Source organism: Ranitomeya imitator, chromosome 4 (assembly GCF_032444005.1).
Source record: "Ranitomeya imitator isolate aRanImi1 chromosome 4, aRanImi1.pri, whole genome shotgun sequence".
NCBI lineage: Eukaryota > Metazoa > Chordata > Amphibia > Anura > Dendrobatidae > Ranitomeya > Ranitomeya imitator.
Window position 1 is genome coordinate 289,792,243 of NC_091285.1, and position 24,556 is coordinate 289,816,798.

At 43.9% G+C, this 24,556-nt stretch overlaps 1 protein-coding gene across 1 annotated transcript in view; it reads left to right on the plus strand.

Annotated features, from left to right (window-relative positions):
* The window catches only part of ADAMTS20 (ADAM metallopeptidase with thrombospondin type 1 motif 20), a 507,015-nt gene that overhangs the window by 111,990 nt on the left and 370,469 nt on the right, over positions 1–24,556 (plus strand). The window contains exon 6 of the mRNA XM_069764742.1: positions 5,020–5,144. Within this exon, the coding sequence (XP_069620843.1) occupies positions 5,020–5,144 (125 nt within the window). The remainder of the gene's footprint in view (positions 1–5,019; positions 5,145–24,556) is intronic.

A 24,556-nucleotide genomic window follows, 5' to 3' on the forward strand; every position in this document is an offset into this window, starting at 1 on the left:
ATGCTTCTTACGAAGCCACTCCTTCGTTGCCCTGGCGGTGTGCTTTGGATCATTGTCATGTTGAAAGACCCAGCCACGTTTCATCTTCAATGCCCTTGCTGATGGAAGGAGGTTTGCACTCAAAATCTCACGATACATGGCCCCATTCATTCTTTCATGTACCCGGATCAGTCGTCCTGGCCCCTTTGCAGAGAAACAGCCCCAAAGCATGATGTTTCCACCACCATGCTTTACAGTAGGTATGGTGTTTGATTGATGCAACTCAGTATTCTTTTTCCTCCAAACACGACAAGTTGTGTTTCTACCAAACAGTTCCAGTTTGGTTTCATCAGACCATAGGACATTCTCCCAAAACTCCTCTGGATCATCCAAATGCTCTCTAGCAAACTTCAGACGGGCCCGGACATGTACTGGCTTAAGCAGTGGGACACGTCTGGCACTGCAGGATCTGAGTCCATGGTGGCGTAGTGTGTTACTTATGGTAGGCCTTGGTACATTGGTCCCAGCTCTCTGCAGTTCATTCACTAGGTCCCCCCGCGTGGTTCTAGGATTTTTGCTCACCGTTCTTGTGATCATTCTGACCCCACGGGGTGGGATTTTGCGTGGAGCCCCAGATCGAGGGAGATTATCAGTGGTCTTGTATGTCTTCCATTTTCTAATTATAGCTCCCACTGTTGATTTCTTCACTCCAAGCTGGTTGGCTATTGCAGATTCAGTCTTCCCAGCCTGGTGCAGGGCTACAATTTTGTTTCTGGTGTCCTTTGACAGCTCTTTGGTCTTCACCATAGTGGAGTTTGGAGTCAGACTGTTTGAGGGTGTGCACAGGTGTCTTTTTATACTGATAACAAGTTTAAACAGGTGCCATTACTACAGGTAATGAGTGGAGGAAAGAGGAGACTCTTAAAGAAGAAGTTACAGGTCTGTGAGAGCCAGAAATCTTGATTGTTTGTTTCTGACCAAATACTTATTTTCCACCATAATATGCAAAAAAAATGTTAAAAAAACAGACAATGTGATTTTCTGGATTTTTTTTTCTCAGTTTGTCTCCCATAGTTGAGGTCTACCTATGATGTAAATTACAGACGCCTCTCATCTTTTTAAGTGGTGGAACTTGCACTATTGCTGACTGACTAAATACTTTTTTGCCCCACTGTATATAAATAGTATAGTCTCTAACTGGGTCGCTGTGACCAGTGGGGTACCGCAGGGGTCGGTATTGGGACCTGTTCTCTTCAACACATTCATTAATGATCTGGTAGAAGGTTTACACAGTAAAATATCGATATTTGCAGATGATACAAAACTATGTAAAGCAGTTAATACAAGAGAAGATAGTATTCTGCTACAGATGGATCTGGATAAGTTGGAAACTTGGGCTGAAAGGTGGCAGATGAGGTTTAACAATGATAAATGTAAGGTTATACACATGGGAAGAAGGAATCAGTATCACCATTACACACTGAACGGGAAACCACTGGGTAAATCTGACAGGGAGAAGGACTTGGGGATCCTAGTTAATGATAAACTTACCTGGAGCAGCCAGTGCCAGGCAGCAGCTGCCAAGGCAAACAGGATCATGGGGTGCATTAAAAGAGGTCTGGATACACATGATGAGAGCATTATACTGCCTCTGTACAAATCCCTAGTTAGACCGCACATGGAGTACTGTGTCCAGTTTTGGGCATCGGTGCTCAGAAAGGATATAATGGAACTAGAGAGAGTACAAAGGAGGGCAACAAAATTAATAAAGGGGATGGGAGAACTACAATACCCAGATAGATTAGCGAAATTAGGATTATTTAGTCTAGAAAAAAGACGACTGAGGGGCGATCTAATAACCATGTATAAGTACCGTATATACTCGAGTATAAGCCGACCCGAGTATAAGCCGACCCCCCTAATTTTGCCACAAAAAACTGGGAAAACTTATTGACTCGAGTATAAGCCTAGGGTAGGAAATGCAGCAGCTACTGGTAAATTTCAAAAATAAAAATAGATGCTCCATACCGTTCATTATTGCCCCATAGATGCTCCATATACAACTGTGCTATATAGAATGCTGTGCACCGTTCATTATGACCCCATAGATGCTCCATATACAACTGTACTATATAGAATGCTGTGCACCGTTCATTATGACCCCATAGATGCTCCATAGAAAGATGTGCCATATATATATTGCTCTGCACCGTTGATTATGGCCCCATAGATGCTTCTTATAAAGCTGTGCCATATATATATTGCTCTGCACCGTTGATTATGGCCCCATAGATGCTCCTTATAAAGCTGTGCCATATATATATTGCTCTGCACTGTTGATTATGGCCCCATAGATGCTCCATAGAAAGCTGTGCCATATATATATTGCTCTGCACCGTTGATTATGGCCCCATAGATGCTCCTTATAAAGCTGTGCCATATAGAATGCTGCTGGTGCTGCAATAAAAAAAAAAAAAATCACATACTCACCTCTCTTGCTCAGGATGCCAGCGCTTTCAATATTTACCTGCTCCTCGTGCGGCTCCGTCTCCAGCACTGACGCTCAGCAGAGGGCGCGCACTGACTACGTCACCGCGCCCTCTAACCTGAATCTCGGCTTATACTCGAGTATATATACGGTATATAAGGGGACAATACAAATATCTCGCTGAGGATCTGTTTATACCAAGGAAGGTGACGGGCACAAGGGGGCATTCTTTGCGTCTGGAGGAGAGAAGGTTTTTCCACCAACATAGAAGAGGATTCTTTACTGTTAGGGCAGTGGGAATCTGGAATTGCCTGCCTGAGGAGGTGGTGATGGCGAACTCAGTCGAGGGGTTCAAGAGAGGCCTGTATGTCTTCCTGGAGAAGAACAATATTGTATCATACAATTATTAGGTTCTGTAGAAGGACGTAGATCTGGGGATTTATTATGATGGAATATAGGCTGAACTGGATGGACAAATGTCTTTTTTCGGCCTCACTAACTATGTTACTATGTTACTATGACATGCTACACATGGGGAGGCTATGGGGCCAACAGGGTGCACATGAGGAGGCTATGGGGGTGACATGCTGCACATGGGGAGGCTATGGGGTGACATGCTGCACATGGTGCTGCATATGGGGGCAACATGCTGCACATGGTGCTGCATATGGGGGGACATGTGGCACATGGTGCTGCATATGGAGGTGACACGCTGCTCATGGGAGGCTATGAGGGCAACCTGTTGCACATAGGGAAGCTATGGGGCGACATACAGTGTATATGTGTATATAGGTAGGCTGTAAGGTTCATGCAGTGTATATAGGAAGGCTTGTTGGGGCTCATGCAGTGCATATAGAGAGGCTGTGGGGCTCATGCAGTGCATATAGAGAGGCTGTGTGTGGCTCATGCAGTGCATATAGGGAGGCTGTGTGGGGCTCATGCAGTGTATATAGGGAGACTGTGTGGGGCTCATGCAGTGTATATAGGGAGGCTGTGTGAGGCTCATGTAGTGTATATAGGGAGGCTGTGTGAGGTTCATGCAATGTATATAGGGAGGCTGTGGGGGCTCATGCAGTGCATATAGGGAGGCTGTGTGGGGCTCATGCAGTGCATATAGGGAGGCTGTGTGGGGCTCATGCAGTGTATATAGGGAGGCTGTGTGAGGCTCATGTAGTGTATATAGGGAGGCTGTGTGAGGCTCATGCAATGTATATAGGGAGGCTGTGTGTGGCTCATGCCATATATGGGGGAGGCTGTGTGGTGCTCATGCCGCATATGGGTAGGCTGTGTGGGGCTCATGCTGCTTATAGGGGAGGCTGTGTGGCGCTCATGCCGCATACGGGGGAGGCTGTGTGGGGCCCATGATGTATTTGGAGAGGCTCAGAAAACACAAGAAACAGGAGTCACCAAAGTATCCGCAAACCACCAAAATTATAATAGAAAATACATAAGCTTTATTGGTAACATGATTAAAAACAATTAAAACCATATGTAACATCCTCCGTGCACATGTTCCTGTAACCACTGTGTGCCGCACAACAACTCACATACAACAATGGAGCATAAACAAAAATTGTAACCATACATCAATCTTGTACAATCAATACTAGCGGTTTGACTATAAATAGTCCAAATAGTACTAAGCAAGCTGTATTAAAAAATATAACAGCATTTACACACACAGTTCAGCGTTATGGGAGCCTCCGGTCACATTTGCCCTGTGGTAGCTCAGCCTCACAGCCTCCTCCACGAGCATTTGTTCCTTGGTGCCCTGAAAAGCAAAAATTTTTTTGCTTCCACATGATCTTTGGTTGCAACCATACAGGGTATGCTTGTCTATTACCTAGACATTTCTTCTTTCTTGTTCTGGGGCATCGTGTTATCATATGCTCCTTGATATTCATAGGGACAGTGTTGGGGGCTATATGCCATGGTGGGGCAGTCTGTTATTAGGCTCCCATAACGCTGAACTGTGTGTGTAAATGCCTTCGTTTTTGCAAGCTAAACATTCCCAGATCTTTTAAATGCTCCTCATAGGACATAGTTTGCAGTCTGCTCACCATTCTGGTAGATCTTCTCTGAACTTGCTCCAGTTTTTCAATGTTTTTTTTTAAATGAGGTGCCAACAACTGGTCAGAGTATTTCAGATGAGGCCTGACCAAGGAGGAGAAGAGGGGGATAATTACTTCACATGATCTAGGCTCTATGCTTCTCTTCATACATTCTAGAACTGTGTTTGCTTTTTTGTGCTGCTGCATCACACTGTTGACTCATGCACAGTCTATTAGTATATACTAATATACAAGTCTTTTTCACATGTGCTGTTGCTTAGCTTTATTACTCCCATTCTGTAGATGTAATTTTCGTTTTTCTTGCCCAGATGTACAATCTTGCATTTATCACTATTACATCCATTCTATTAGTCCCTGTCTTCATTTAGAAAATATTTGAAATATCACTTAACTATTTTTTTTTTCAGCTGTTTCTTTCTTCTTATGCAAATTAATATTTAATTTTACACATAATAATGTAGTCATTTTTTTTACATGAAGGATGGACCAGTAATCAACATTAATGCAGCTACAACACTTCAGAATTTTTGTGTCTGGCAAAGAACACAAAATATTCCTGATGACTCTCATCCATCTCACTATGATACAGCTGTTCTTCTAACCAGGTATCAATTATCAGTTTTTTTTAATCAGTAGATTTGCACTGCATTTTTCGTTCTGTTAGTAACTTTTACTTCCATCATCAACATCAAAGGTTTCTTCATGTTGTGGCCTTTCCTATTTTCTATAATGTAATATTATTATTTGATCTGGAAATGTGATATTTGATAACATACAGTCATGAGAAAAATTAAGTATATCCATTTGGAAGACTGTTTTACATATCAAGGCATAATGAAAAAACATGTGGTCCTCAGAAAGAAGTAAAATTAGATAAAAACAACTAAATACAACTTCGGCTGAACAACAACACATGACAGATTACACTGTGTCATTAACTATTTCACAAATGCTAAATTTAGAAGCAATGTGTGAAAAAGTAATTACGCCCCATAAATATTACGTTTTTTAGTCTCTCATGCTGTTCTGGGGAAATTTTGGCCCTCTCTTCTTTTCAATATTGCTTAAAGGGAATCTGAGAGGTGTTATCAGCCACTGACTGTACGATCACAGCCATGTATGTTTGCCACATTGTTCACATTGTTTCAGAGAAAAAACTTATAATCGCTGCCAGGGACTGAGTCGCACTGTGCACCAGTCATACAGGTGCGTTCTTGGTGGCTTTTCCTCGCCTTCTGACCGTAACTGGCAAACCTCTGCCTGTAATGGCATGCAGGTAGAGACCCAGGGTCAGATTAACTCACCGGATAGAGATGGGCGAACCCAAACAGTAAAGTTCGGCGTCTGTACCAAACACCTACTGTTCGGGAACGGACACCGAACACGGACTTCACCAGGAAGTCCGTGTTACTGTTCGGGTTCAGCTGCCCGAACACCGGGTGTTTGTTGCGCTGTCATTTGCATGGCAGCACGGCAAACATCGCTTCTGATCAGCGGTGAAATCATCCCCGCTGGTCTGAGAGCTGCGGTTCCCACGCTGTCAAAAGACAGTGTGAGCGCTCAGCTGTGATTCCAGGTTTAAAGTTTACCTCTGGTCACTGGTGTCAGCTGATGGGACTACTGATCCTATCATCCATCACCTGCTGCCACTAATAACAGTGAGAGCAGGAGCAGCGGATGGGAGTATTCATCAGCCGCGCCTGTGCTGTAAATAACTAATTAAAAAAAAAACGGTGTGGGTTCCCTTGTATTTTTGCTAACCAGCCAGGCAAAACTCACAGCTGGGAGCTGCAGCTTTCATCTGTCTGCCTCAGCAAGGCTAGTTATCAAGAATAGAAGGGTCCCCACTCTGTATTTTTTAATTATTTAAATAATTTTAAAAAACGGCTTGGGGTTTCCCCTATTTTTGACAACCAGCCTTGCTAAAGCAGACAGCTGGGGGCTGGTATTCTCAGGTTGGTAAGGGGCCATGGATATTACCCCCACAGCCATAAAATAGCAGCCCGCAGCTGCCTAGAAAAGGCACATCTACTAGATGCACCAATTCTGGGGCTTTGTCCTGCTCTTCCCACTTGCCCTGTAGCGGTGGCAAGTGGGGTTATTATTTGTGGGGTTGATGTCACCTTTGTATTTTCAGGTGACATCAAGCCCACGGCTTAGTAATGGAGATGCGTCTATAAGACACCTATCCATTAGTAATCCTATAGTTATATGGTAAAGACACAGCCAGAATAAAGTCTTTTAATTGAAAGAAAGACACAGACTCCTTTAATAATCTTAGTTAAACCATACTTACGACCTCGCCTAATTCCACCGAAGCCCTCGATCTCCTGTAAGAAAACTAAAATAAAAAAAAACAATATACCATACCTGTCTGTCGTTCTGTTCCACGCCATAATCCATGTCTGGGGGATAAACAGTTCTCAACCTGGATGGTGCCAAGATGCGACCATCCAGGCTGAGAACCACTGGTGACTGAACTGCTGCGGGCGCAGCCTCATTGACCGGTGGTGACATCATTGATGTTACGTCCGGTCACCGAGGCTCCGTTCCCTGCCGGGCAGTACTGCGTTGACCTCAGTGAGATTCCCGTGAGATTAGTTTCCCTTCCATTTTTCAAGAATTGTTTATAGTTATTAGACCTTGATTTTTTTGTGAACACTCGTGATTGGGTGGTTCCTGGATGACCCTATTACCTTTTTAAAAAAAATAAATTATTACTTTTAATACAATAATTAAAAGTTAATTTTTAGGGGGTTTTATTTTCTTTGTGGTTTTGTTTCTACTGTATATTGAGACCCAATTCATTTCTTTAAAGGGTTTGTTCTGGTAGCACAAAGGCTCTGGAAAAGCAAAATGCCGCCCCTCCCCCCATTCCCCCAAAAGAAATTATTCAATTACTGCACTCTGAAATCCAAATGCCCCCCTCCCTTCTGAGCCCCACAATTTGTCTAAAGAACATTTAGCGTACACATGTTTGGCATTTCTGTAGCAATGAGAGCTTGCCTCATTTACGGGTGAGTGTCTCCAGAAGCATGAGCTGGGCACAACATAATGGTCATTACAACATACTGGTCACTACAAGGTACTGATCACTACAATGTACTGGTCACTACAACGGCGGTTTGTATTTTTCACTCGGCAACATGCACTACACCTTGTTTGTGGAAAACAGCCATGGAGTCAAAAATCTTCACTACACCTGTAGATAAATTTCCAAAGGGGTATAATATCCAAAATGGGGTCACTGGAGGGGAATTCTCTTCTTGCACTTAGGGGCTCTGTATATGGAGTAAGAAAATCTACGCTCCAGGAGGCAAATAGTGCTTCGTCCTTCCCAAGTCTCGCTTTGTAGCTAAGCTTTACTGTACAGCCATCTAACATGTTGAGTTTCTATGAGGAAGTAACTGCAAATCTGGATGTTGGTAATGTGGTTGATGTGATTTATCTGGACTTTGCTGTTTGTTCTGACCCAAAGTCAGATATGCAAGATCACCAGTGAGGCCGAATTAAGAGGTTATGCCCCAGATAACGAGCTCGGAGAAAAGCATGCACACAGAGTGTGAGTATATCACTTTCCTACTTTAATGCCAAAAACAAGCCAGTGTTTTATACCATTTACAGATAATGTAACTCTATGTAATTCATGTAGCCCCTCCCCCCCCCGTTACCCAGGGTCATGCTTTATTTACCATATACCCAGAACATGTTGTTGCTGACTATTAAAAACATATAAGATAAGTATAAAATCCTTGAATCGGAGACTACAAGACTATTACATTATAAGAACAAATTCTAGCAGATTCTAGCAATTAAAGGAAAAACATTAACCCTTCTATATCAGTTTCCCCCTTTTGTAAATGGTATAACCTTTTGCCATGGGGTCTGTTGGTGTCCACAAAGGAGCTACTGTCTCATGTGTCAAGTACCCATAAGTGAGCTTTCTACCTGCTTCACCCATCCACCCTCAGTGTGGACACTCACTTCCTCCATCAGCAGTGGTTATCTGGGGTCTATGATACACTATGGAAGGTTCAACCTTAGATTTTTTTCTCATACATTATTCAATAGCTTAGGTAATACATATATCAGCGCTTTTACAGCTACATAAAGCAATAAACAAATCAATAACATTTGTATGAAAATCTGTACAATACCAGAAATCCATCCTGCTAGGCCACTAAATCAGTTGGCTGGATTTAAAAAGGAGTCTCTGTATTGTATTAGTCTCATTGAGAACTGCAAGGAACCTGGAAAATCTGAGTCCAAGTCTCATTGTGTATGCAGTGTGGTGTTAATAAGTTCCATGGCTCCAGAGGTAAGGCTAAGTATGGCATAGTCCTTGCAGATGCTGGGCTGTGTGTACAGATCCAACAGTCTTTCGGTTCTTGTCCTTCCGTGTCCTTTATAAGAAGAGCATGATGTCCAGAAAAGTTTGTTGTCCCAGTCAACATTTAAAAGTTTATCCAGTGTCTGTAGAGTGCAATAATCCTGATACTGCAAGCAAGGTGGTTAGAACAGTCATTCTGCTGGTGAAGTGACCTTTTTAAAGTGACTTGCGTGGATCCAGGTGAGCTTTCCCTCAGGTTTCACTGAGGTGGATGTGGTTAGCTGGACTTGGAATGGGCCATCAAACCGTGGATCTAGTCTCCTTCTCACATGTCTGCGTATGACCACCCAATCACCAGGATTCAGCTGATGCACGTCTGCACTTTTATTAGGATCTGGAATGCATCAGAACACATGCTTATGCACCACATTAAGTCTTTTCTGCAAGGCCTGGACATAGGTTGTCATAGAACTGTGTTGCATTTGTAGCACCTGTGGGAAGTACAGACCAGTCTTTGGCGCACTACCAAACAGAACTGCAAAAGGAGACAAGCCTGTCTTTCTATTTGGAGTGTGTCTGACTGAAAAGAGTGCAAGTGACAAGCACTTTACCCAGTTCTTTCCTGTGTCTTCCATGGCCTTTTCGATTTTTAGTTTAAGTGTCCCGTTTAGTCTTTCCACTTTCTCACTACTTTGTGGCCGATATGGTGTATGATATGCTTGCTGAATTCCCAGGGCCTGCATGATTTCCTTCATTATTTCTCCCGTGAAGTGCGTATCCCTATCACTTTCAGTTGTTTCTGGGACACCATATCTGCAGATCAGTTCTTTCATCAGTTTCTCTGCAGTCGTTTTAGCATTTGAGCATTTTACGGTATAGGCTTCCGGCCAATTAGGGAAGAGATCTACACATATTAGGACATATTCTTACTCTCCTACCTTAGGTAGCTGTATGTAGTAAATCTGCAGTCTCTGAAATGGGTAGAGAGGCCTGGGTGTCACTTTCTTAGGGACTTTTACTGTTTTACCTGGGTTGAGCTGTGCACAGATGAGGCATGACTGTACAAGTTTCGCGGCTGCGTAACTAAAACCAGGAGCGATCCAGAAGGTATTTACCATGGTACACATGTGACTTTTTGAGGCGTGAGTGGGGCCATGTGCTGCTTGCACCATGACTGGGAACAGGGACCTCGGTAGGCACAATTTATCCTTATTCTCCCATACTCCATTTGAGTTCAGCTCAGCTTCCATTTTCCCCCATTGTTCCTTCTCCGAGGGGGAAGCCTGCTGCTGGAGGGATTTCAAGACATCTAGGCTCAGTGTGGCTGTAATAAGCTGACTCCCCGCCTCCGTCCTCTGCTACTTAGGCTGCCTTGCTGCTACTTTAGCAGCCTCGTCCGCTCTTCTGTTGCGCTCTACCTCCATGGAGCCACCTTTTGTGTGTGCTCTCACTTTGATTATGCCAACCTGGACTGGTAACATCAATACCTCCATTAATTGTTTCACCAGCTCTGCATTTTTAATGGGCTTACCAGCTGATGTAAGAAATGCTCTGCTTCTTCAGATAGTGCCAAAATCATGGGATATTCCCCATGCATAATTCAAATCTGTGTAAATATTAGCGACTTTACCTGCAGCAGCTCTACACGCCTCAGTGAGTGCCTTCAACTCTGCCTCCTGCGCTGACATGTGAGGAGGGAGTGGTTCAGCGTAGAATCACCCATCCTGGCGGTATCTGGAGCCAGCTACAAAAAACTCAAAATCTGCATTAGGACCAGGTTTTTCATGAACGGGTGCAAAACCCACTGTTTCCTGACTCATCAGTTCTATGCAATCATGTTTGTGCGTCATGTCAAAGTACTCTTCTTCACTTGCTAATACTGTCACGATTTCCCACTTTTTTGAATCCGTAGGGTAGCTGAATTCAGAACATTACATCTTTTGAGAGTGACGTATTCAGAAATTAGTAAAGCATATTTAAGTCTGAGCTGTCAGGCCATAGACAGGTGTTTTAGTTGAACTTGTACGAGTATGGCATGGATGTCATGTGGGGAGCAAATTGTCAAAGGAAAATTTAGTGTGATCTCACATGCCTTTCCTAGTAGTAATGCAGCAGCCCCTACAGAACGGACTCACATAGGAGACCCTCTGATCACTGGGTCTAATTGTGCTGAGTAGTAAGCTATTGGTCTCTGTTTTCCTACATGTTGTTGTGCCAGTACTGCTGTAGCATGTCCTCCTTGTTCTGTGCAGAACAAGAAAAATAGCTGATCATAGTTTGGAATGCCTAGGGCCGGGGCTGACACAATGAGCAGCTTGAGAGAATGGAAGGAATCAGTTGCTTCTTGAGTGAGATCAAAGGGGTCTGATGACAAGCAGTCATAGAGTGGTTGCATCATTTGTGAAGCAGACCTTATCAAAGGCCTACAATAGGTCACCAAGCCTAGGAAAGTGCGTAGATGCTGGTGTGACCTGGGTAAAGGGAGATTTTGAATTGCCTGTTTTCTCTCTTCAGTCAGGTGTCTTGTACCTTCAGCAATACAGTGGCCTAAAAATGTCACCTTTTGTTTGCAATACTGTAATTTGTCACGTGAGACTTTGCAACCCTTTTCTGCTAAAAAGCATAGCAAGGAAACTAGCTTCCTTGTAGGACATCTGGTCTGGGCAGCAGAGCAAGAGGTCATCCACGTACTGTAATAGTACAATCTGTGGATGAGGTGGTTGCCACTGCTCAAGGATCCCTGCCATTGCTGTTGAATAGATGGTAGGGGAGTTTTTTCCTCCCTGCGGGAGGACCATCCAACAGTATTGTTTACCTTCGTGAGTAAAAGCAAAAAGATCCTGACAATGAGGGTGAGGGGTACAGAGAAGAATGCATTTGCCAAATCAATGACTATGAAACATTTTAACTTCACTGGGATCTGTGACAGTAAGGTGTGTGGGTTAGGAACAATTGAGGTCACACTCTCTGTAGCATCATCAATAGCCTTTAAATCATGAACCATTCTGTAAGTGTCAGGGTAACCCTTGGGTTCTTTTTGTCTTAATGGGATACAGGGGGAAGATCTTTGCACAAGAGCACCTGCTTTGACATACTCTTTAATACCCCTGCTCAGTGCCATTCATTTGGCTAGGCTTAAGAAGTATTGTTTAAAACAAGGAGAAGCGGTTCCCTCTTTTGATTTTTATCATGATGGGGGGAATGGGAAGCCGACCCACATCTTTGCCCAAACGGTGTCTGGTGCCTGACTCATTTCCCTATCCTCAGACACTGGGGAGTCAGGTGTTACTTTCACAGCTTTGTCATATACACCATTGCTGCAATCTTACACAAGTGTTTATCTGAGAGGGGACTTGTGACCGTAATACCCTCAGGAGAGTAGTGTATGGTGGCCTGGATAGCACTCAACACATCTGCTCCCAGCAAATTCATAGGCGTATTGTCTCTAAAAATAAGCTTTGTAAGCACTTCCTGGCTATCTTGTAATTTTAGTTTTATTTGTTCAGTTAGAGGGGCTTCAGTCACTTGTCCCTCTATCCCCCACACATTCCACAATCTCATTAATAATCAGGTCTGGCATTATCAAGTCCTTGTGTACCACAGTCCTGGCTGCTCCAGTGTCAATAAAAAAATCTGCCTCTTTTCCCCCTGGCATTTTTATGGTAATCATCAAGGCAGGACCAGGTCCCTAGGGGATAAGAACAGGGTACACATTTGTCACTGCATTGCCAGTTTCCTAGTCTGAAGGTAAAGGAGGTAGAAGATTGGTCTGCGTAGTCTCCTTTGTAGGGTTTTTGCAGTGTTTGGCGTAATGTCCAATTTCTTCACAATTCCAGCACCTCACTGTTTCTAGGGCATTAGGTCCCCTACCACGTCTCCACTCTTTCCCTTGTGCTCTAGCATACATGACAGGTCGTCTTATCGTCCTTGTTTGTTCAACTCTTTTAGCCACCTTCAGGAGATCTTTTGGATCTACATTTCTCCATTCAGGTCTGGCTGTCTGTACTGCGTCTCGTAAGCCTTTGTTCATACCGTCAATGAATGTATTTACCAGTATTTTCACATCAAGTGGGTTTATGGGACTGTACCCCATGTCTGCCCATTTCAGCTGTATCCGTCCAAAGTACATCTCTATACTCTCTCCTTTTTGCAGTGTCACCTCAGTCAGGAGTACAAACTGCTCTGATTGTTTTACTGTTGCCCATTGTTTTAGTGATTCACAGTACATCTCTCCAGACCATGCAGATATATCATCCATGCCCCATGCTTGATCCTTTGCCACATCTGTATGTGTCTTAATTATGTGTCCTAGTCCGTCACCTGCCTTTGCACTCACCAAACTCTTTAGGTCTGCCCAGGTACACTTATATGCCCACTGTATTTCCTTTATTTGTCTGTAAAATGGGAAAGGTAGGTTCTCAGGGTTTAGCAGCTGCTTCAGCATAGCTAGCTGGTCAGAGGGGCTCCAGGGATAATACTCCTGCGTCAGTCTTACTCTAGTTACCCTTCTAGGTCCTGATGTGGTTAGTTGTCCGGTGGTGGAGGTGACCGGATGATCAGTGGGGGTGATTTCCTCCCTCTCAGGATTACTTTCAGCTTCTTCCCCAAAAGTCAATGTCCCCACTACCTACTAACCACACTACTGTGTCAGTTTCTTATGTCACTACATGTGATCTTGTCTGGACAGGATTTAGTGTAATTCACTTAGGTCGGTAGCACAGGTCACACAAGTATTTTTCCAGTCTAGGTTTGTCTGACCATAGTGTTTACAAGTTCATCTGTCTTATCTCGGTCTCTGGCTATACAGAGGTACGACAGTAGCAGTCATGTTTCGGTCATAGTAAGACTTTTGTGCATCAAAACATTCATAATACACCTTACTTCTGTACTACTGCACTATCCCAGACACCATTTTTTCACTTGCTATTTTCTTCCCTTGTCTGTGCCATTTTTGTGCATCCAAACATCCACACTCTGGCATTTTTGCCTTTTTCAATATTTCCCACATTCTATCACTGCTTCTTTTCCTTCTCTCTCTTTTACAATCGGTATAGCTGTTTTGGATCCCATTGGGGCCCTGACTGCACACAGAACAAGTTGCCCATGGCTTCAACTTATTCTCCCGACAGCTCAACTTTCTTCAAATGCCCTCTCAGTGTGGCTTGACCTTGTCTACGGGCCACACTTTAGCAAGTCAGAATGAGCCTGTCTAGGTGTAGCGGTAAGGCTCTCGTGCCTCTCACCTGGTAGACCTACAGGGTGTAACGGGAAGGCTCTTTGCCTCTCACCTGTTAGCTGAATAAAGTGGAAAGGCTCAGGCCTCTCACCTACTAGACCAGCTCTATGGACAGTGGGAAGGCTCAGGCCTCTCACCCACAACAAAAAAACACCATCTGACTAAAGTGGGAAGGCTCAGGCCTCTCACCTACTAGACCAGCCGTACAGTTGGCTACCTCCTTTTGCTGATCCTCAATTTGCTGTACATCAATCACACAATTAGAATCAGGTATGAAACTACTGATGAACACACAATCACTCACAAGTTTCAGTACTGTTGGGGTAAAAGCACAAATCTCCCAGCCCGTATTACACGAAGGACAGAAGTACAAAGAACTCGTGCGCAGCTTCATTCCCCCTCCCTGTATTAGCGGAGATAAGATCTCACAGTGTCTTTTACACAGAAGCAGAATACAGCAGTTCTCAGACTTAATTCATTTCTGAAAAACCTTCATCCTCCTCAGGAAACCAAGGAACTTCAATGTAAGGGCAGATCACTGTATAATTTGAAATGCCGAACCCTGACCTTGTCTGGCCAAATGCATACAGGAAACTGTCCAATGTCATACCACATATAACACGGGCTATATCATCACTCAATTCATTAAATCTCAGATGTAGATTAAAATATCTGTAACATCCATCCTGGACCTTCCACAATAATTGGAATAGTAAACGTATTAGGAATCCATGAAAAAATCCTGCAGGGCTCTGCCCCTTGACACGGTACCCCTAGGCGTCCTTTGCACCCTTCACAAAATGGTGTGTGGTGATTCATTAATACGTGCTCATTCAGGGATTTTTTTTTTCATTTTTTTTCCTCTTCACTTTCCTGCGGTCAGTTGATTTTACAAAAGGAAGAGAAGAACAAAATCCCTTATCTCAATCACTCCGCCTGATTCAGCTCAAAGTGAGTTGAATAATTGTCCTCTGTCACATACAGAGGACCACACCTACCGGAACCCCTCATCAATCAGGGACTTAAATTTGTGTCCCTTATACTCAATTACTCATCACTCATGTCATTCAGAGTTTCTCATAAACATGCATACAAGGATTTACACAGCAGGCCTATTGTACCTAGGAATTTGCACAACTTGTAAAACTGCAGCAGTGTCCACTGACACTCCGACAATGCCGAAGCCAACTACATAAACATAAAACACATCAACACAGCCCTATACAATGAACTACCAATCCAAAATGACCAAAGGACCAAAACAAAACTGCACAGAGTCTTTCCCAGCTCTGCACTACACAATTCACAACCAGTTGGTATATTGACAGATAATACAGATAACAATGATCATCTTATTACTCTGTTGTTCAACTCTCATACGGACATAAACAGACAAAACACAAAACTCACTGGTGATGTTGATTCTTTGAACCGTGTTTGCAACCTTTACCCAGAGATATTGATAGATCAAGAGAGATTGCAAGTGGAAAACAAAGTGTAAGAATAAAATTTATCACCTTGTCACCTTGCTGCAGCTGGGTTTTGCATGTCCAATCTCCCAGGAAACTCCAACATAAGGATTCCGTATAGGCTGGTTACCACGGCCCCACATTGGGCGCCAAAACTGTTGTAGCTGTTTGCATTGTGACCCAAAGTCAGATATGCAAGATCACCACTTAGGCCAAATTAAGAGGTTACGCCCCAGATAACGAGCTCGGAGAAAAGCATGCACATAGGTTGTGAGCCAATCACTTTCCTGCTTTAATGCCAAAAACAAGCCAGTATTTTATACCATTTATAGATAATGTAACTCTATGTAATTCATGTAACCCCCCCGTTACCCAGAGTCATGCTTTATTTACCATATACCCAGAACATGTTGCTGACTATTAAAAACATATATTGGGCTCCACATTTTAAAAAAAATATTCAGAAGTTCAGAAGTTAGAATTAGTTCAAAGATGAGTAACTAGATTATTACAAAGGATGGAAGGCCTCTCATATGATGCAAGGTTGGAAAAGTTTTTATGCTTAGAAAAAATACGCCTCAGAGGAGATCTCATTTACATGCAGATGACTTATTCCTTCTAAAGACCATACTGAGGACTAGGGGGCGCTTATTATGGGTGAAAGAAAGGTGATTCCGTCAGCTAAATAGGAAAGGGTTATTTACAGTTAGAGCAGTCACACTGGAATGCCTTACCGCAAGAGGTAGAAGTGACCAACACTATAGCAGCATTTTAAAAAGGGCTAGCCGATTTCCTTAATACACATAACTGTTGTGAATTCTGTGGCAGAGCTCCCTCCTGTGGTCACAAGTGGTACTTCGGCTGGTTCTCTCTGTGAGCTTCCATTGGTGGAGGAAAGTGGTACTGCGGCTTCTGGGTTTCCTTCCTCAGGTGATGTGGTGAAGTCGTTAGGTGCTGCTCTATTTAACTCCACCTAGTGCTTTGATCCTGGCCTCCAGTCTATGTTCTAGTATTGGACCTGTTTCCTCCTGGATCGTTCCTGTGGCCTGCTGCTCTGCATAGCTAAGTTCCTCTTTTCTATTTGTTTGCTGTTTTTTTATGTCCAGCTTGTCAATTTGTTTTTTTCTGCTTGCTGGAAGCTCTGGGACGCAGAGGGTGTACCTCCGTGCCGTTAGTTCGGTACGGAGGGTCTTTTTGCCCCCTTTGCGTGGTTTTTGTAGGGTTTTGTGTTGACCGCAAAGTTACCTTTCCTATCCTCGCTCTGTTCAGAAAGTTGGGCCTCACTTTGCTAAATCTATTTCATCTCTACGTTTGTCTTTTCATCTTAACTCACAGTCATTATATGTGGGGGCTGCCTTTTCCTTTGGGGTATTTCTCTGAGGCAAGGTAGGCTTATTTTCTATCTTCAGGCTAGCTAGTTTCTCAGGCCGTGCCGAGTTGCATAGGGAGCGTTAGGCGCAATCCACGGCTGCCTATAGTGTGGTTGGAGAGGATTAGGGATTGCGGTCAACAGAGTTCCCACGTCTCAGAGCTCGTTCTTGTTTTTTGGGTTATTGCCAGGTCACTGTATGTGCGCTGACCTCTATGTCCATTGTGGTACTGAATTACCTTTCATAACAGTACTGGAGGCCCAAAGTACTAATGATTCTCAATAGAGGGAAAAAAGAAGTTCTGAGACCATTTTTTTTCCTTTGCACTGTGTTTTGCCTTTTTTTTCCCCTAGACATTTGGGTGGTTCAGGACACAGGTGTAGCAATGGACATTAAAGGTCTGTCTTCATGTGTGGATCAGCTCACGGCAAGAGTACAAAATATTCAAGACTTTGTGGTTCAGAATTCTATGTTAGAACCGAGAATTTCTATTCCTGATTTGTTTTTTGGAGATAGAACTAAATTTCTGAGTTTCAAAAATAATTGTAAACTGTTTCTGGCTTTGAAACCTCGCTCCTCTGTTGACCCAGTTCAACAAGTTAGGATCGTTATTTCTTTTTTGCGTGGCGACCCTCAGGACTGGGCATTTTCTCTTGCGTCAGGAGATCCTGCATTAAGTAATATCGATGCATTTTTCCTGGCGCTCGGATTGCTATATGATGAGCCTAATTCTGTGGATCAGGCAGAGAAGAATTTGCTGGCTCTGTGTCAGGGTCAGGATGAAATAGAGGTATATTGTCAGAAATTTAGAAAGTGGTCCGTACTCACTCAGTGGAATGAAGGTGCGCTCGCAGCTATTTTCAGAAAAGGTCTCTCTGAAGCCCTTAAGGATGTCATGGTGGGATTTCCTATGCCTGCTGGTCTGAATGAGTCTATGTCTTTGGCCATTCAGATCGGTCGACGCTTGCGCGAGCGTAAATCTGTGCACCATTTAGCGGTATTACCTGAGCTTGAACCTGAGCCTATGCAGTGCGATAGGACTTTGACCAGAGTTGAACGGCAAGAACACAGACGTCTGAATGGGCTGTGTTTCTACTGTGGTGATTCCACTCATGCTATCTCTGATTGTCCTAAGCGCACTAAGCGGTTCGCTAGGTCTGCCACCATTGGTACGGTACAGTCAAAATTTCTTCTGTCTGTTACCTTGATCTGCTCTTTGTCATCGTATTCTGTCATGGCATTTGTGGACTCAGGCGCTGCTCTGAATTTGATGGACTTGGAGTATGCTAGGCGTTGTGGGTTTTTCTTGGTGCCCTTGCAGTGTCCTATTCCATTGAGAGGAATTGATGCTACGCCTTTGGCCAAGAATAAGCCTCAGTACTGGACCCAGCTGACCATGTGCATGGCTCCTGCACATCAGGAGGTTATTCGCTTTCTGGTGTTGCATAATCTGCATGATGTGGTCGTGTTGGGGTTGCCATGGCTACAAGTCCATAATCCAGTATTAGATTGGAAATCCATGTCTGTGTCCAGCTGGGGTTGTCAGGGGGTACATGGTGATGTCCCATTTCTGACTATTTCGTCATCCACCCCTTCTGAGGTTCCTGAGTTCTTGTCTGATTACCGGGATTTATTTGATGAGCCCAAGTCCGATACCCTACCTCCGCATAGGGATTGTGATTGTGCTATCGATTTGATTCCTGGTAGTAAATTCCCAAAAGGTCGACTGTTTAATTTATCTGTGCCTGAGCACGCCGCTATGCGGAGTTATGTGAAGGAGTCTTTGGAGAAGGGGCATATTCGCCCGTCATCGTCGCCATTAGGAGCAGGGTTCTTTTTTGTAGCCAAGAAGGATGGTTCACTGAGACCTTGTATAGATTACCGCCTTCTAAATAAGATCACGGTTAAATTTCAGTACCCCTTGCCATTGTTATCTGATTTGTTTGCTCAGATTAAGGGGGCTAGTTGGTTCACCAAGATAGATCTTCGTGGTGCGTATAATCTTGTGCGTATTAAGCGAGGCGATGAGTGGAAAACTGCATTTAATACGCCCGAGGGCCATTTTGAGTATCTTGTAATGCCATTCGGACTTGCCAATGCTCCATCAGTGTTTCAGTCCTTTATGCATGACATCTTCCGAGAGTACCTGGATAAATTCCTGATTGTGTACTTAGATGACATTTTGATCTTCTCGGATGATTGGGAGTCTCATGTGAAGCAGGTCAGAACGGTGTTTCAGGTCCTGCGAGCTAATTCTTTGTTTGTGAAGGGATCAAAGTGTCTCTTTGGTGTTCAGAAGGTTTCATTTTTGGGGTTCATCTTTTCCCCTTCTACTATCGAGATGGACCCTGTTAAGGTCCAAGCCATCCATAATTGGACTCAGCCGACATCTCTGAAAAGTCTGCAAAAGTTCCTGGGCTTTGCTAATTTTTATCGTCGCTTCATCTGCAATTTTTCTAGTATTGCTAAACCATTGACCGATTTGACCAAGAAAGGTGCTGATTTGGTCAATTGGTCTTCTGCTGCGGTGGAAGCTTTTCAAGAGTTGAAGCGTCGTTTTTCTTCTGCCCCTGTGTTGTGTCAACCAGATGTTTCGCTTCCGTTCCAGGTTGAGGTTGATGCTTCTGAGATTGGAGCAGGGGCTGTTTTGTCGCAGAGAAGTTCTGATTGCTCGGTGATGAAACCATGCGCCTTCTTTTCCAGGAAGTTTTCGCCTGCTGAGCGAAATTATGATGTGGGCAATCGAGAGTTGCTGGCCATGAAGTGGGCATTCGAGGAGTGGCGTCATTGGCTTGAAGGAGCTAAGCATCGCGTGGTGGTCTTGACTGATCATAAGAACTTGACTTATCTCGAGTCCGCCAAGCGGTTGAATCCTAGACAAGCTCGTTGGTCGTTGTTTTTTGCCCGTTTTGACTTTGTGATTTCATACCTTCCGGGCTCTAAAAATGTGAAGGCGGATGCTTTGTCTAGGAGTTTTGTGCCCGACTCTCCGGGTGTATCTGAGCCGACGGGTATCCTCAAGGAGGGAGTAATTGTGTCTGCCATCTCCCCTGATTTGCGTCGGGTGCTGCAAAAATTTCAGGCTAATAAACCTGATCGTTGCCCAGCGGAGAAACTGTTTGTCCCTGATAGGTGGACGAATAAAGTTATCTCTGAGGTTCATTGTTCGGTGCTGGCTGGTCATCCTGGAATCTTTGGTACCAGAGAGTTAGTGGCTAGATCCTTTTGGTGGCCGTCTCTGTCGCGGGATGTGCGTTCTTTTGTGCAGTCTTGTGGGATTTGTGCTCGGGCTAAGCCCTGCTGTTCTCGTGCCAGTGGGTTGCTTTTGCCCTTGCCGGTCCCAAAGAGGCCTTGGACACATATCTCTATGGATTTTATTTCAGATCTTCCCGTCTCTCAAAAGATGTCAGTCATTTGGGTGGTCTGTGATCGCTTCTCTAAGATGGTCCATTTGGTACCCTTGTCTAAATTGCCTTCCTCCTCTGATTTGGTGCCATTGTTTTTCCAGCATGTGGTTCGTTTACATGGCATTCCAGAGAATATCGTTTCTGACAGAGGTTCCCAGTTTGTTTCGAGGTTTTGGCGAGCCTTTTGTGGTAGGATGGGCATTGACTTGTCTTTTTCCTCGGCTTTCCATCCTCAGACTAATGGCCAGACCGAACGAACCAATCAGACCTTGGAAACATATCTGAGATGCTTTGTTTCTGCTGATCAGGATGACTGGGTGTCCTTTTTGCCTTTGGCTGAGTTCGCCCTTAATAATCAGGCCAGCTCAGCTACCTTGGTTTCACCGTTTTTCTGCAACTCTGGGTTCCATCCTCGTTTCTCTTCAGGGCAGGTTGAGTCTTCGGACTGTCCTGGTGTGGATACTGTGGTGGACAGGTTGCAGCAGATTTGGACTCATGTAGTGGACAATTTGACTTTGTCCCAGGAGAAGGCTCAACGTTTCGCTAATCGCAGACGCTGTGTGGGTCCCCGACTTCGGGTTAGGGACTTGGTTTGGTTATCTTCTCGTCATATTCCTATGAAGGTTTCCTCTCCTAAGTTTAAACCTCATTTTATTGGTCCGTATAGGATTTCTGAGGTTCTTAATCCTGTGTCTTTTCGTCTGACCCTTCCAGATTCTTTTTCCATACATAACGTATTCCATAGGTCATTGTTGCGGAGATACGTGGCACCTATGGTTCCATCTGTTGATCCTCCTGCCCCGGTTTTGGTGGAGGGGGAGTTGGAGTATATTGTGGAGAAGATTTTGGATTCTCGTGTTTCAAGGCGGAAACTCCAGTATCTGGTTAAGTGGAAGGGTTATGCTCAGGAAGATAATTCCTGGGTCTTTGCCTCTGATGTCCATGCTCCCGATCTTGTTCGTGCCTTTCATATGGCTCATCCTGGTCGTCCTGGGAGCTCTGGTGAGGGTTCGGTGACCCCTCCTCAAGGGGGGGTACTGTTGTGAATTCTGTGGCAGAGCTCCCTCCTGTGGTCACAAGTGGTACTTCGGCTGGTTCTCTCTGTGAGCTTCCGTTGGTGGAGGAAAGTGGTACTGCGGCTTCTGGGTTTCCTTCCTCAGGTGATGTGGTGAAGTCGTTAGGTGCTGCTCTATTTAACTCCACCTAGTGCTTTGATCCTGGCCTCCAGTCTATGTTCTAGTATTGGACCTGTTTCCTCCTGGATCGTTCCTGTGGCCTGCTGCTCTGCATAGCTAAGTTCCTCTTTGCTATTTGTTTGCTGTTTTTTTATGTCCAGCTTGTCAATTTGTTTTTTTCTGCTTGCTGGAAGCTCTGGGACGCAGAGGGTGTACCTCCGTGCCGTTAGTTCGGTACGGAGGGTCTTTTTGCCCCCTTTGCATGGTTTTTGTAGGGTTTTGTGTTGACCGCAAAGTTACCTTTCCTATCCTCGCTCTGTTCAGAAAGTTGGGCCTCACTTTGCTAAATCTATTTCATCTCTACGTTTGTCTTTTCATCTTAACTCACAGTCATTATATGTGGGGGCTGCCTTTTCCTTTGGGGTATTTCTCTGAGGCAAGGTAGGCTTATTTTCTATCTTCAGGCTAGCTAGTTTCTCAGGCCGTGCCAAGTTGCATAGGGAGCGTTAGGCGCAATCCACGGCTGCCTTTAGTGTGGTTGGAGAGGATTAGGGATTGTGGTCAACAGAGTTCCCACGTCTCAGAGCTCGTTCTTGTTTTTTGGGTTATTGCCAGGTCACTGTATGTGCGCTGACCTCTATGTCCATTGTGGTACTGAATTACCTTTCATAACACATAACATTGCGAGTTATAGTTAAATTAGTGACAAAATGTATAATTAGTGGAGAAAGGTTGAACTTGATGGACCTAGGTCTTTTTTCAACCTGTGTAAAAACCGGTATGTATATAGGGTATTTCAACATTCAGCAGAAATTGTGGGAAAAATGTTGGTGCCAATATGGCGCTTCTTCACTTCTGAGCTTTGAAATGTGCCTCAAAAGTAGTTTTTGACCACATATGAGGTATCAGTGTACTTACGAGAAATTGCACAATAGATTTTGGATTCAATTTTCTCCTGTTACCTTGTGAAAATAAAAAAATAGGGCAACAATAAAATTTTTGTAGTAAAAATGTGATTTTGCTTGTTATTTTCACGGCTCTACGTTAACTTCTGTGAAGCACCTGGAGTTTAAGGTGCTCACCACACATATAGATGCATTCCTTGAGGGGCTTAGTTTCCAAAAGGGGTCACTTCTGGGGGATTTCCACTCTTTAGGCACATCAGGGGCTCTCCAAACGCGACATGACACCTGCAGACCATTCCATCAAAATCTGCGTTCCAAACTGTCACTGCTTCCATTCTGAGATCTGCCATGTGCCCAAACAGTAATTTTTCACCACATATAGGGTATATGCGTACTCAGGAGAAATTGCCCAACTCATTTTGGGGTCCATTTTCTCCAATTACCTTGTGAAAATAAAAAAAAATTGTATTTTTCTGGGAAAAAGAACCAAGGAGTTCAAGGTGCTCAGCACACATCTAGATAAGTTTACCAAGGGGTTTAGCTTCCAAAATGGTGTTATTTTTGGGGGGTTTACACTGTTTAGGCACATCAGGGGCTCTCTAAACACGCCATGGCATCCGCTAATTAATCCAGCATATTTTGCTTTCAAAAAATCAAATGACCCTCCTTTCTTTCCAAGCCCTGCTGTACACCCAAACAGTAGTTGTCCTCCACATTTTGGGTATCAGAGTACTCAGGAGAAATTGCACAAGAATTAGTGTAGTGCAATTTCTCATGTCACCCTTGTGAAAATGCAAAATTTGGGGCCCAAAAAACTTTTTTTGTGGGGGAATTGGATTTTTTTTTTTTTTTTCATGGTTCATTGTTATAAACTTTTGTGAAACTTTTTGTGAAGCACCTGGTATTACAAGGTCCCCAGCACACATTTTGACAAGTTCCCTGAGGGGTCTGGTTTCCAAAATGGTGTCAGTTTTGAGGTGTTTTCACTGTAAAGGCTCATTAGGGGCCCTCCAAATGCGACATGGTGTCCGCTAATTATTCCAGCAAATTTTGCATTCAAAAAGTCAAATGGCTCTCCTTCCCTTTCAAGCCCAAACAGTAGTTTTCCTCCACATATTGGGTATCGGCGTACTCAGCAGAAATTGTACAACAAATTGCATTGTGCATTTTCTCCTGTTACTCTTATGGAAATGTAAAATTTGGGGCTAAAAACATTTTTTTGTGAAAAATGGGATTTTTTTTATGTGTACCGCTCAAAGTTATAAACTTCTAGGAAGCACATGGGGGTTCAATATGCTCATCACACATCTAGAGAAGTTCCCTGAGTGGGTCTAGTTTTCAAAATGGTATCACTTTTGGGGGTTTCCACTGTTTAGCTACATCAGGGGCTCTCCAAACTTGACAAGGCATCCGCTAATTATTCCAGCAAATTTAGCATTCAAAAAGTCAAATGGCGCTTCTTCCCATCTGACCCCTGCCATCTGCACAAACAGTAGCTTTCCCCCTCGTATGGGGTCTCAGCATGCTCTGGAAATTGCACAACAAATTTTACAGTCCATGTTTTCCTGTTACACTTGTGGAAAAAAATCAAGTGGGAAGAGCCAGGTAAAGTGCCACAATTGGAGCATCTTTGGATGCACGGTGCTATTTTTAGGCAGGTGAGGGCCAAAATCCATGGGCCTCGCCAGCCTGAGTATACCAGGCCACAGCTGTCTGCTTTTTACTTGGCTGGTTAACAAAAATAGGTGGACCCCACGCTATTTTTTTGGAGGGAATCCCACTATTTTTATTAACCATCCAAGGTCAGCAGACTGCTGCAGCCTGGTGTTATCAGGCTGGTAAGGTTCATGGATATTGGATCCTTACCAAGGAGAAAAAACGAAAAAACTAAAAAAATAAAGACCTAAAAGAATATACTTTATTATCAATAAATAAGAATAAAATTAGGAACCATTTAACCTATAAACCTAAAGTAGGGCGCCTATGGGTCAGGATCTGCTAGTGATAAAATACAAAACAAAAAATGTAATAATGGGAAAGGACTAGGGAGGATAGTGGTGTCTCACCCTAAGCTATTCCCTTCCTTGCAGCAGAGGTTGGCACCCTGTGTTAGGGCTAGCGGAAC